General features: G+C 47.5%; 1 protein-coding gene across 1 annotated transcript; it reads left to right on the top strand.

Annotated features, from left to right (window-relative positions):
- Positions 1-8,273: 8,273 nt before the first annotated feature.
- Positions 8,274-10,861, top strand: SPN (sialophorin). Its single transcript, XM_036826781.1, has one exon. It carries the CDS (start codon positions 8,274-8,276, stop codon positions 9,834-9,836), a length of 1,563 nt encoding a protein of 520 aa, XP_036682676.1. The 3' UTR covers positions 9,837-10,861.
- Positions 10,862-14,285: the final 3,424 nt, after the last annotated feature.

The raw sequence follows: 14,285 nt of genomic DNA, 5'->3' as shown, positions 1-14,285 counted from the left end.
CGGGAGGGAAGAAATATCTTCATGGAACATGAGTTCGTTGCCCCACTGTTGCACCTGCAGACCTCTGATGACCTCCTTCCTGGAGGTCTGTGGGCTGGGTGGAGCCTTCACAGTTTCAGGCACACCCAGTGCTCGCAGTGCCCCACCCCTGCCTGGTCCCTTTCTGGTCCTTGCCTTCAAGGGCACAGCTTGTCACCCAACACCCTCTTCCTTCGCTCAGCCAGAGAACTCCACGTCACCCAATAAACATCACTGAGCGCCGACTGTTTACCAAGCACTTTCAGTGGTACAGCAGCCGACAGACACACACCCATGCTCTCGCGGGGCTTACACTCCAGTGGGGGTAGAAAGACAAAACAAAATAAGAAAGTAAATGACAAGTGCCATAGAGAGAAAGCAGAGGTGGGAGCTGGGTAGTGCAGGCCAAGGGGAAGGGGTACAATTTTAAGTAGCCAGGCAAAGCCATACTAAGAAGGTGACATTTGAGCCATTTAGCTATCTGGGTGAAGAGCCTTCCAGGCACGGCCACAGACGGCACAAATCCCCCAGGGCTCGGATTCTCCAGGGATGAGATGGAGGCCTGGGTGGCAGGAGCAGAGGGAATGAGGACAGGAGGGGAGGGTGGGTCAGACTGGGTGTGGTCTTGTGGTCCATTTTGAGGTTCTGAGTGGGGTGGGAGCTGTCTCAGGGTTCAGAGCACGGGACAGATGGGATCAGATGTTTGATCTGGGTCCCACTGGCTGCTTTGTGGCTAAGAGCCCGAAGCAGCTGAGGAAAGACGAGGCTTAGGGCAGGGGGAGAGCAGTGAAGGTGGGGAAGAGTAGTCAGATTCTGGATCTTTTTATTTTTTAATATGTTTTTGGGTTTTTTTTCGCCCTGCCTCACAGCTTGTGGGATCTCAGTTCCCTGACCAGGGATGGAACCCGCACCCTTGGCAGTGAAAGTGCAGAGTCCTAACCACTGGACCGCCAGGGAATTCCCAGTATGTTCCTTTATTTTGAAAAATTTCAAACACAGAAAAGTCACAAGAACAATACAGTTAATACCCATAGACCCTTCACATGGCTTCACCATTTTTTTTTTTTAAACATGCCCTTTAGTTAGATGCCCGAGCACATAATAGACGGGTGATGGAATTACATTTTCAGTACGGCATCTGGATACATCTTTAAAACTCTGTAGTTCTCAGAAGCTTTGCCTGGGTCCTCTTTGTTCCTGACTTTGGGGAAATATATGACCCCATTCAGCGTTTTTGTTAAAGACCACTAACTAGAAACCTTTTTTTCTCTTCTTTTATGAGCACCTGAGGAGAGATCTGAGATCTGCAAGATATGCATTCTTGCTTTTTCATTTCAAAGTTGAGTGCTTCTCAAATATCAGGTCAGGTGCTAAATAAATAGAGGGAAATGGTGGCTCAGGAAAATGTTAAGATATATTAGATTACCGGTTTGTTATAAAAGTATATAACGCAGGAACAGTGAGATGGAAGAGACGTATAAGGCAAGGTCTGGGGAAAAGGGGCGGAGCTTCCACGCTCCCCGCCCCCCCCATCTCTCCTGCATCTGTGTGTTCATCAACCTGGAAGCCCCCTCACTTCATATTATTTTGCCACATATGCGTTTTCTCTTCCAATTTTTAAATTTTTTATTGTTATTATTGTGTGTGTGAAACATTTAAGAGGAACTTGCTGCATTATGCACCATCACTCCTACATTCTTCAAACATGTATTTCCTGCAAACTAGGAATATAATCATAACATACTTATCAAAATCAGGAAAGTTAATGTTAATTCAACACTATTATCTACTCTACAGTCTATTCGAATTTTGCCAGTTATCCCTATGGTGTCCTTTATAGCATCTTTTTTTCCAATCCAGGATGCAATCCAGGATCCCATATTGCATTTATTTATTTATTTATTATTTATTTATTTATTTATTTATTTTAAGGTCAAGTCTTTTATTTATTTATTTATTTGGCTGCGTTGGGTCTTCGTTGCTGCGCACAGGCTTTCTCTAGTTGCGGTGAGCGGGGCTACTCTTCCTTGCAGTGTGCAGGCTTCTCATTGCGGTGGCTTCTCTTTTTGCAGAGCACAGGCTCTAGGCGCGTGGGCTTCAGTAGTTGTGGCGCATGGGCTCTAGAGCGCAGGCTCAGTAGTTGTGGCGAACGGGTTTAGTTGCTCCTCGGCATGTGGTATCTTCCCGGACCAGGGCTTGAACCCGGCTCCCCTGCATTGTCAGGCGGATTCTTAACCACTGCGCCACCAGGGAAGTCCCCCATATTGCATTTAATTATCATGTCTCTTTACTCTTTTAAGATGTGGAAGAATGTCCCAGGCTTTCTTTGTTCTTCCTGACACTGACATTTTTGAAGAGTATGGGCCAGTTGTTTTGTAAAATGTCCTTCTATTTGGATCTGCCTAATATTTCTTAACTATTAGACTGTTTTGCATTTTTTGCTAGGACAGAAGTGATGTTGGCTCCTTCTCAGTGCATATCATATCTGAAGCCTCCTGTTGTTGGGTTGCCCCATCACTGGTGATATGAACTTTCATCACTTGATTTAAGATGGTGTCTGTTAGTTTTCTCCACCATAAAGTTGCTACTTTTCCTTGGTGATGAATACACAGCGTGTGGGGAAAGACTTTAAGACTATAAAAATATCCTATATGCACCCCACACCTCTCTGCTCCAATTTCACCCAATGTTGTTGTTGTTGTTTTTAATTTGGTTGCGCCGGGTCTTAGTTGCAGCACGCGGGATCTCGTTCCCTGACCAGGGATCAAACCCGGGCCTCCTGCATTGGGAGCGCGAAGTCCTACCCAATGGTTTTAAACATCCATTCTTACCTGAATCCATTATTATTATGGTGATTGTAAATTGTTCATTTTTAAACTCTACATTCCTCTACAATTATATGTTAGGTTTCCAATTGTAGAAGAACTTTCCCTACACTCCTTCTTCCCTTCCACCCCCTCCCTTCCTCCTTCACTCTGTGTCTCTCTCTAACATTTTCAGAATCAGTATGAACTCATGGGTTCTTTTTTTATTCAATGCTTTAGTTGATCACAGCCGTTATTCATTCTGATGCTCAAAGTGTCCCTGCCTTAGCCATCAGGAACTCCTTCAAGCTGGTTCTTTGTCCTTTGACATATTTCCATCATTCTTTGAGCACTGCCTTACTTTTCTGATGCAACGAGGTGTTCCAGGCTCTTCTTTTCTTCCCCCTGCTTATTTATTTATTGAAGTATAATTGACCTACAACACTGTTAGTCCCAGATGCACAACATAGTGATTTTATATTTCTATACAATACAAAATTTATCAACATGATAAGTCTAGTTACCATCTGTTACCATACAAAGTTATTACAATGTTATTGACTATATTCCCCATGACTCTTTGATTTTTGTAACTGGAAGTTTGTACCTCTTAATCTCCCTCACCTATTTCATGCACCCCCCACCCCTCTGGCAACTACCAATTTGTTCTCTGTATCTATGAGTCTGTTTCTGTTTTGTTATGTTTGTTCATTTGTTTTGTTTTTTAGAATCCACATATAAGTGAAATAATGTGTTATTTGTCTTTCTCTGTCTGACTTATTTCACTAAACGTAATACCCACTAGGTCCATCCATGTTGCCACAATGGCAAGATTTCATTCTTTTCTTATGGCTGAGTAACATTCCATTGTATGACACTTAGGTTGCTTACATATCTTGGCTATTGTAAATAATGCTGCAATGAATATAGGGGTGCACATATCTTTTCTTTCTTTTCTTTTTTTTTTGGCTGGGTTAGGTCTTCGTTGCTGCACACAGGCTTTCTCTAGGTGCAGCAAGTGGGGGCTACTCTTCATTGTGGTGCGCAGTCTTCTCATTGCAGTGGATTCTCTTGTTGCAGAGCACCGGCTCTAGGCACGTGGGCTTCAGTAGTTGTAGCACGTGGGCTCAGTAGTTGTGGCTCATGGGCTCTTGAGCGCAGGCTCAGTAGTTGTGGTGGATGGGCTTAGTTGCTCTGCGGCATGTGGGATCTTCCCAGGCCAGGGATCAAACCCATGTCCCCTGCATTGGCAGGCGGATTCTTAACCACTGAGCCACCAGGGAAGTCCCCTCATTGCAGTTTTGATTTGATTAGTGATGTTAAACATCTTTTCATGTGTCTGTTGACCATCTGTATGTCTTCTTTGAAAAAAATGTATATTTGGGTCCTCTGCCTATTTTAAATCAGATTTTTTTGTTGTTGTTATTGAGTTGTATGAGCTCTTTACATATTTTGGATGTTAATTCCTTATCAGATATGATTTGCAAATATTTTCTCCCATTCTGTAGGTTGCCTTTTCATTTTGTTGATGGTTTCCTTTGTGCAGAAGCTTTCTAGTTTGGGGGCTTCCCTGGTGGCACAGTGGTTGAGAATCCACCTGCCAATGCAGGGAATATGGGTTCGATCCCTGGTCCGGGAAGATCCCACTTGCCGCGGAGCAACTAAGCCCATGCACCACAACTACTGAGCCTGCGCTCTAGAGCCCGTGAGCTGCAACTACTGAGCCTGCATGCCGCAACTACTGAAGCCTGCGTGCCTAGAGCCCGTGCTCCACAATGAGGGAAGCCAGCGCGATGAGAAGCCTTTGCACTGCAATAAAGAGTAGCCCCCGCTCGCCGCAACTAGAGAAAGCCTGGGCGCAGCAACAAAGACCCAACACAGCCAAAAATAAATCAATAAAATAAATAAATTTGTTTAACAAAAAAAAAAAAAAAAAGAAGCTTTCTAGTTTGATGTAGTCCCACTTATTATTTTTGCTTTTGGTGTCAAATCTAAAAAGTTATTGTCAAGACCAATGTCAAGGAGCTTATCACCTATGTTTTATTCCAGGAGCTTTATGGTTTCAGGTCTTACATTCAAGTCTTTAATCAATTTTGAGTTTACTTTTGTATATGGTGTGAGAAAGTAGTCCAGTTTGTTTCTTTTGTATGTAGTTGTACAGTTTTCCCAACACCATTTATTGAAGAGGCTGTCTTTTCCCTACTGTATATTCTTGACTCGTTTGTCATAGATTAATTTACCATATAAGTGTGGGTTTGTTTCTGGGCTCTCTATTCTGTTCCATTGATCTGTGTGTCTGTTTTTATGCCAGTACCATACTGTTTTGATTACTGTAGCTTTGTAGTATAGTGTGAAATCAGGGAACATGATACCTCTTCAGGTTTATCTTGTTCTTTCCCTGCTCCAGCCCTGGAATCAGCCATTTTCCAAAGAGCCTTGGTTCCTTTCCAAGGAGAGTGGTTTTTAGAAACCAAGATTTGGCTGTCAAGCATGGCCCCATTTTGAAGGTAGAAACAGCAGAATTTACAGATGAGATGTAGGCTATAAGAGAAGGAGAAACGACCAGATACCCTTTAGCTTTTTAAGACATTGCTTCTCTGAAGTCTTCTTAGACACTCCTTCAGGCTGAATCTTGCCCCTATTGTAGCAAGTATTCTATTATTTGCATTATTTATACACAAGCATGTCTCTAAATACATCATAGTTATTAAGTATCAGCTTGTGGTACTACCTGGGAGATCCTTATCCTTGGCCTCGATCCCTTAGACCAACATGGTTTTGAAGCTCATCTCTAGCAATTGCTGGTTGTATGAGCCTCAGCAAGTCTCTTAACTGTTTTTTCTCAGTTTCTTCTCCTGTATAGTTAGGGTAATGATATGAATCTCACAGGGTTGTTGTGAAGAGTGAGTGCTATGTGAATGCAATGTGCTGGGCACTCCAGCCTGGCCCATTCTAAATGCCTAGGGCACATTACTTAACCTCTCTGTACCTTGACTTCCTCACCTGTAAAATGGGCTTGCCATGAGGAATGGCTGGAATCATGCACAGAGAATCTTTTTTTTCTGTACTTGGCCAACTGCTACTATAGAGTTTTCTAAGTATTGTTCTTCTGGGATGTCTTGAGGACAGTGACCACCCCTTGTTCACGTTTTCATCATCTCTCCCTCTACCCCAGGGTCTACACTCTGTGCTGGTTAGACTGTTTCTTGAGCACTCTGGGCTAGAGCCTGGACCCGTCCACATCCTCTCCACTCTCCCCAGAACTGGAGCCCAACATTGAGCCCAGGGAATGTACAACTTTGTCAGCAGCAATTTGGTTGAAATGACAATTTTGTCAACAATGTGTTTTGCTTCAGTGATTTTTTTTAAAGGTTGAGAAATTGGGAATCTATATACAGTCTCTTTATTTATTTATTTATTTTATTTATTTATCTTTGGCTGTGTTGGGTCTTCATTGTTGCACGCGGGCTTTCTCTACTTGTGGAGAGTGGGGCCTACTCTTCGTTGTGGTGCATGGGCTTCTCATTGCAGTGGCTTCTCTTGTTGCGGAGCATGGGCTCTAGGTGTGCCGGCTTCAGTAGTTGTGGCACGCGGGCTTTATTGCTCTGCAGCATGTGGGATCTTCCCGGACCAGGGCTCGAACCCATGTCCCCTGCATTGACAGGTGGATTCGTAACCACTGCGCCACCAGGGAAGTCCTATATGCAGTCTTACAAACATTTTTGTTGATCTTCTTTTTAATTAAAAAAAAATTTTTAACCTCCAATTACTTTGCAGCCAATTATTCCTACTTTTCTGTTTGCAACAGCAAAATGTTGAGACAACCTAATGTCTGACAATGAAATGTTTTCCTTCCTTCCTTCCTTCTGTTCAGTAAAAAAAAGAAAAGCAAGGAACATTATGTATAATAATACTATAAAAAATACATGTGTATATGCATATATACCCTGTTACCAGGGTCTATCTGGTGGTGTCGGTACGGAGCTTTTTCACTTTATACACTGCTGCCTGGTGGGAGAGGCAATCCACCCCAGCCCCGAGCTTCCCTGCACAGTCTTGCTGATATGCCAGCAATACAAGGTCCTGGCCGCTCTACATCCAGGCCGTTTCTCAAGGTTGTCTTTGCAGTGAGTAACGCTGAGGGATGAAGTAATGTCTCCCTTCAGGATAAAGAGCAAGCTTGCTTACCACCTACTCGAAAAGAAGGAAATTCTCCAAGCTCAGTGTTCCTCAGCTGCGCGGCAAGCCTCTCTGTTGTCACCCCTGTGGGACTCAAGGGGGCAAGTGGAACTGAAGCAGACGGTGCTCCTGCTGTTTGCTGAGCAATGAGTAGTGGATTCCTATGTCTGTGACCCAGGAGTCTCACGCCTTTGTCAGACTAACTCGTTAGCTTGTGAGTGGGGTACAATCCCAGGCCCTGACATTGGCCTGTTTCAATCATCTATCATGTCCACGCATTATTACTTTTACAACATAAAAATCAGTTTTGATTTTTTTTTTTTAAAAAGAAAGGCAAAAAACCGTACACATACTGAGAGTCAAAGCTTACAAATTAAAGGAAAGTAAGAAAACATCAACCACCCAAAGAAGAAAGTAAAGAACTCTCTACTCATACCAACCCAGTGAAACTTGTTAATACCTCAATGAATACCTTTTCAGACTGCCTTCCATGTAGATTCCCACATTTTTGTAAGTCTTCTGCAAAAATAGGATCATAGCATATACGGTGCTTAATAACAACCTTGATTTAGTGGGGCAGTCCATGACTGGGGGCCATTGTAGTGACCTCCCCCTGCAAGCTTCTTGAGAAGTCAAGAGCCCACCAGGGATTTCACGCAGCCTGCAAAGGCTTCCACTGCCCCAGCCAGAGTCAAGGGCTTCCTCTTGCCCTGGTACTTCCTGGGAGCTCTTGGGGCAGAAGAAGTGTTAGCCTTGGGTGCTGGCCTAACAGCTTGGGGACCACAAAGGCAAAGGAAACCACCTTCCCCTCTCATCTCCTCCTCCGCACCCCCTGGTTCTCAAGCATGCGTTTCCACCACCCCTGCTCTGACACATATCCCTATCCCAGCTTCACGGCTTGCCATCCCATTTTCCAGAGGAGACCTGGGAATCCCCATTCCAGACCCCGCCCACCATCCCCACCTGCTTCAGCTGAGACCCCAGAGCCCCGGTCATCATCTCAGACCCTGAAAGAGTGAGTGATACCTCTCTCATCACAGGCAATGTAGGAGCAGGGCGGGTGGGGCAGGATGCTGGGGTGGGTGGAGCCAGGGCCACTTCCTTTCCCCTTGGGGCCCCTCCACCAGTCTTGCCTCAGCTTCAGGAGTTGGAGCAGCCTGGTCCCAGCCCTGTGCCCTTATCCACTGAGCTGGTAAGTGGTGTGACTTGGTGGGGCAGCGGCTTCAGTGGACCTGGGAATGTGCCTCTGGCTTGAGAAGACCTTGATAGATAATGGGAAAAGAGGATGAGGAACCATTGGGGCTGAATAGGGTCAGCGCGGGCCAGGAGGGGGTGGCTATTGCTGGAGCGGGGGCTGCCAACGCCCGAGGGGGCCTATGGGATAGATTCAATGGGGGAGCTGCCAGCGTGTTGTTATTTCTGACACTAGTAAAAGCAAGGGTGGAAAAAGCCGTTGAACCGCAGAGTTCGGCCCGGCAGTTGGCAGGGAAGTGGGCAGGAGGGGAGGGCCTGGCTAGGTCCTGCCCCCTGCCCCCAGCTCCTTATGTATTCTATTTCTTCCACTTCCCCACCCTCAGGTCCCAACTCCTGCTCATGCCTGTTGCTTTGGAAATGATCCTGCTTCTCCTCCTCTGTGGGAGCGTCTGGGCCCAAAACATGAGCTCAGAGTCTCTGGATGGCCCAGTTACTTTGCAGAGGTTGGAACCCACAGCGTCCTCTGTTTCTTTGGTCTCAAATATCTATGAGACCACAAAATTCAACTCAATGACATCTAATTTTGCAACAACCGAGGTCCCTAAGACAGATGACAGCACTGAGCACAAGATCTTTCCGCCTTCCTCAACTCCCTATACAGCCAATGAGGCTTCCTCTCCTGGGACTTCCATTGCTGCCAGCAGGGGCCCTCCTGTAAATGAGTCAATAATCTCCCAGAAAGATTCGGCCAAAAAATTATCAATGCCCCTGGAAATCTCTAATGCAACCAGTATACCTGCTGTCCCAGTAATGAAATCTACAGGATTCCACACTATGACTGGTGAAACCATGGCAACTAGCCCTCTGGAGACCTCCAGTGGGAGCAGTGGACCCCCTGTCACCACAGCAACTAGCTCTCTGGAGACCTCTGATGGGACCAGTGGACCCCCTGTCACCATTGCAATTAGCTCTCTGAAGACCTCCAATGTGACCAGCGGACCCCCTGTCATCATGGAAACTAGCTCTCTAAAGACCTCCAAGGAGACCAGTGGACTTCCTGTCACCATGGCAACTACCTCTCTGAAGACCCCCAGGGGGACCAGTGGCTCCCCCATCTTTGGTGTAAAAACATCCAGCCCAACGTCCTCCACAAACATAAGCAGTAGGTCCTCCCCAAATTCAGGTTGGGGGACAAATGGCACCTTGCTGGTAGCTGTGCTTGTGGCCCTGCTGGTGGTCACTGCCCTCGTGGCACTACTCCTGCTGTGGCGCCAGCGGCAGAAGCGGAAGACAGGAGTACTGACACTAAGCAGGAGTGGAAAACACAACGGGGTGGCAAATGCCTGGGCTGGGGTAGCCCAGGTGTCTCATGAGGAGGCCGCGACAATAACAGAGGGAGCGTCTGGGGGTAACAATGACTCTGGGGTCCCCCAGGGGGAGGGGTCTGGCCAGCGGCCCACACTTACCACTTTCTTTGGTAGACGGAAGTCTCGCCAGGGCTCCGTGGCGCTGGAGGAGCTAAAGCCTGGGCCAGCCCCCAGCCTAAAGGGCGAGGAAGAGCCACTGGTGGGCAGCAAGGATGAGGCCGCGGAGACCTCTGCTTCTGACGGAGCAGAAGAGAGAGATGTGGAGGCCCCTTAACGCTTGAGAATAATAAGACTGGAGTTCAGAATCGTTCCTGCTTTCATCACCTTCCCTCCTGTCATCACGTCCAGCCTCATCATCACCCAGCATTTTCACCCGGCACCCTTTGGATTTTCACCCAGCATCTTCACCCTGAATCCTCATGCAGCTCTTCCAGCCAGCAGCCCACGCAGTACCCACACCCCGCGCGTAGATCAGGGCTGACACCCACTGAACCCTTGTACATAGAATGAACGAACTTTCCTCATCAACCCCTACTTCTCCCCATCACATTTTCTCCACATTTCTGTCCTTGAAACCAGCTGCTGAGTCTCCGTAAAGGCCAAACTTCCCTGACTTATGATTTCTCAGAGGATTCCCCAGGAATACCAGAGTCTGGGAAGAAGAAGGAAATAGCAACCCAGCAAACTCCCACTTTAGGATTACTCTGGAAAGTACATTTGGCTCCATGGATTAGGACAGTCCTACCGGCTCAGCCCATGAACTGCCTTTAACTCCAGGCCCCAGTGCTCTGTGATGGGCTAGCCTGGAGCATGGGCTGGGTGGTGTCACCCAGCTGTGCTCTCAGGTGCGTCTGAGACGGTCCCTGGACCCTAGGCTGGCCCACGGTCCCAGCCACCACATTCTCCCCCAACTCTGGACCGAGGCAGCCAGAGGCTTCAGCTGTTTCTCCTCCCAAGAGCAGAGGTGAGAAGAGTTTCTGGGCAGATGTAGTTCTTAGAAGTCTCGGCATCTGCGTGGGTCCACTCATGCATGCAGTTTGTGTGCAAGAGGCGAGGACTTGGTGATGCTTGTGAAGGGCAGTGGCGAGTACAGATGGTGTGAGGGAGGGGGCAGGAAGGGCTGCAGAGGCTGAGGGATTGCCGCCCTCAGGAGGTGCTGAGAACATAGGCGCCCTCGTCTTTGCTCCGATGGGGTGGAGGTGGAAGATTTAATTCCGTCTGCAGCAGGGCTTGACAGAAAGACTGCATGTGTGACCAAGTGTGGTTCTTCAGCTCAGCCGCTATGTCCCTTCCTCAAAGCCCTCCCCACTCCCCCACCCCCTCCACCCCCCCGCTCCCCAGCACACACACGAGAGTCCCAGGTCTTGCTGATGCTGTTACAAGTTTAATGTGTTTGTCTGTATCCCCTCTTCCATTCTCCAAGGAGGGTCAGTGAGAGAGTGAGCTGTGACAGGCCTCCAGAACCAGGGGCATCCCTGTGGCTCTGGGATGGAGAGGAGGGGACAAGACCCAACTGTGCTGTCTCTGAGACCAGCCCAGGCCAGAGCCCAGGGCGCCGCATGGACCAGAGGTCGTTGGTATTTCCCCAGGGCAAAGAGGAAATTTGCAAAGAGGAAGTTGTTGAGTCAGAGGAGCAGTGGATGAGAGCAGACGCATTCACCTACAAAAGGAGAGGCCACGGGACTCCATGAGAGTGTCACTCCCAGGTGGTTTGGATTGGAGGGGACACCAGAGGCTGGGAAAGGGCCCCCATGTGGGTCAGTTCATGGGCGTGTGGAGGAGGGATGAGGAGAGAAGGGGCGGAAAGTGGCCACGGATCCGCCCGGAGTTCTGCCACCCATGCCTGGGCGAGCTGGGGTGGAAATCCAGCCTTCACCACACAAGCCTGGGCGCCTTTTCTTTTTCTTTCTTGGATGTGCCACACAGGCACAAGGGGTCTTAGTTCCCCGACCAGGGATCGAACCTGCACCCCCCCGCCAAAATAAATAAATAATAAAATATTGAAAATACTAATTTTGTCCTGACAGTAAAATAACATTTTTCTTCTTTTGCAAAACTACCAGCACATTCTAGTTTCTTAAATAACAGGATTTTCTCTCACACACAACCATATACAGTGTATTATTCTTCATCTTATATTTTAAAATGCATGTTTCTATTTTATTTTCAAGAGTGCACATTACGATCACGGTTACAAATACAGCTTTGTCATCCAGTGCAAACTCCAGATGGAAGAAGGATTTGGATGGGGATGGTCTTGAGAAGTCTATTAATGTAATTCACTTTTGCAGACAGGAAAAGGGCCTCAAAGCATGGTTCTGAGGACATTTCATTTCTGAAAATGGACATTTACGCCTCATTTTCCTCTGCATTCGTATTTCTGCTCCTGTTCTGGGGAGGTTGGGGGTCGAGCCATTAGCCATCAGAAAACCCGGGGTAATTTGGAGACCATCTACATGCCCCCAGCAATGAGTTGCCAATGGGTGCCTGTGTGCCTTAGCCCCCTGGGGTGCTTAGCATCTGCCTGCCCAGCTAGTGGCTTCAGGACAGCCTAGCCGGACCATGCCCCAGATCCCCAAAGCTGCCGGCCATGGAAAGGGCCACATACTCACTCCTGCGTTTGCGCATGCTCTGCCAGAAGCCTGCCCACCCCCGTCCTGTCCAACCACACACACATCTTGACTTCCCACCAAACTCCTCTCAACCATCAAGATGTAGCTCAAATGTCACTGCCTTTGCGAAGCCGCCCTTGCTGCCTCCATCCCAAACAGATAGAGTATTTCTCCTCCACTCTTACAGCACCTCGCGTGACAGTACGAACAACTAGACTGTAATCATGTGAAGGTGTCCCCCATTCATTAGAGTGTAGCCCCTTCAAGTCCACTTGTCATCTTTGTGGCTCCAGAGGCCAGAGCCTGGCATGTCTACCTAATATGTGTTTACTGAATGGAGGGGTATATGGATTAATGAATGAGCAAACAATGGTTTTCAAGTAAACCATGGCAAGGTCAGATCTGTCCTTTGAATGAAACTGGCATCCAGGAGCATGGCCTGAAGGCAGTGGGACCTGAGGTGGGAGCATTAGTCTAGTTCAAGTTAGATAGAGTGGGAGTCTGGCCTAAGGTGAAAGAAGAGGTCAGGTTTGAAATATATTTATTCAGAGAATAAGATTTTTAGAACTAATTGACTGTTGAGGTGATGGGGAAAGAATGAGGTTAGACTCTTAAAGTTTCTATCTTGGAAAATGGAGGAGATGCTGACATCACTATGTGGAAATGCAAAGAGATGAGCAGTTTGGGGGGAAAACATGAGTATTTATTTATTTATTTATTTATTTATATTTTGGCCGTACCGCGCGCTTTGCAGGATCTTAGTTCCCCGACCAGGGATTGAATCCGGGCCACAGCAGTGAAAACGCTGAATCCCAGCTGCTCGACAACCAGGGAACTCCCCATGAGGGGTGTTAGAAGTAGAGGCCTGGAAGTTGCAAGGGAAGTCAGAGCTGGAGATATAGATTAAGGACTCATCTGATGTTAGATAGCAATTTAAATAACGGCATTGGTGGATAAATGCATAAACTGTGCAGAATGAGAAAAGGAGAGAGCTGTGGAGAGAATCTTCATGTGTTAGTCAGGGCAGGCTAACTGCTGTAACAAACAACCCCCAATTCTCAGGGGTAGAACTCAAGAGAAGCTTTTTCCTTGCTTATGTAACAATTTAATGTTGGCATTTGGAGGGTGACTTTCCATGAAGTCATTCAGGGGCCCAGACGCCTTCCATCTTGTGGCTCTGTCATTCCCAGGGAGGATCATGGGAAGACTAGAGCGACACGCATCACTTTTGCTCACATTCCATTGGACAGAATTCAGTCATATGGTGGCCTCCATGCACAGGAGGCTGGGAAATGTAGTTTAGCTTGTGCCCAAGAGGAAAAGAGGAACAGTCTCGCCACACTGAGGGGACACCACAGTCTGAGGGCTGCCTGTAGGAAGAAGGACCTGCAGGAAACAGAAAAGAGCCTTTAGGGGAGAAACCAGGAGAAAATGACGTCTGGGGGGAAAAAGGGAGAAACAGTTTGGAGAAGGGCTGTCAGGAGCTGACCTGGACTAGAGTGAGGCAAGCAAGGCAGTGAGGTGCAAAATGGAGCTTGAGAGTGAGGCCTTCTTCAGTTTTGTGCCCCAGGACCCTTGCTTGCCTCACCCAAGTCCAAGTCCTGGCAGGGTCACATGCTGCAGAGGCAGAAATGGGAGAAGGCTGGGAAGAGGCCAGTGTTTGGCAATCAGTGGTCCCAGAGACTTTAGCAAGTGGTTCTGATGAAGAAATGGAGTTCCCAGCACTTCTGGGACAGGAACTTGCCTGAAGTCCCAGTACAATAATTGGCAGTTTCCTGGTTTTCTTGTTCAGAAGCCCGGCTCTGATCTGCTCAGGGCCCTTAAAGTACCTTGGGAAGAAGGAAGAGAAGGAAAGTGGCTATTTGTTGAGTTTCTACTCTGTGTCACCCGCAGAGTTTTTTCACTTGATTCTCAGTTGAAGCCATGAGATTGGTATTATCCCATTTTACAGCTAAGGAAATGGAGGTGCAGAAAAAGGTAAAGAGGTATTTGAGATAAAAAAGAATGGAAGTAGGATTTCCCCAGTGCACCATCAAAAACGCTCTCCAGCCATCACAGGGAGCACACCCTGGGGCAGGGTCAAGGAGGCTGGGTGAGTGGAGAGAACAGGG

The sequence above is a fragment of the Balaenoptera musculus genome, chromosome 15 (assembly GCF_009873245.2).
Source record: "Balaenoptera musculus isolate JJ_BM4_2016_0621 chromosome 15, mBalMus1.pri.v3, whole genome shotgun sequence".
Lineage (NCBI taxonomy): Eukaryota > Metazoa > Chordata > Mammalia > Artiodactyla > Balaenopteridae > Balaenoptera > Balaenoptera musculus.
This window is presented reverse-complemented; position numbering and strand designations above follow the sequence as displayed.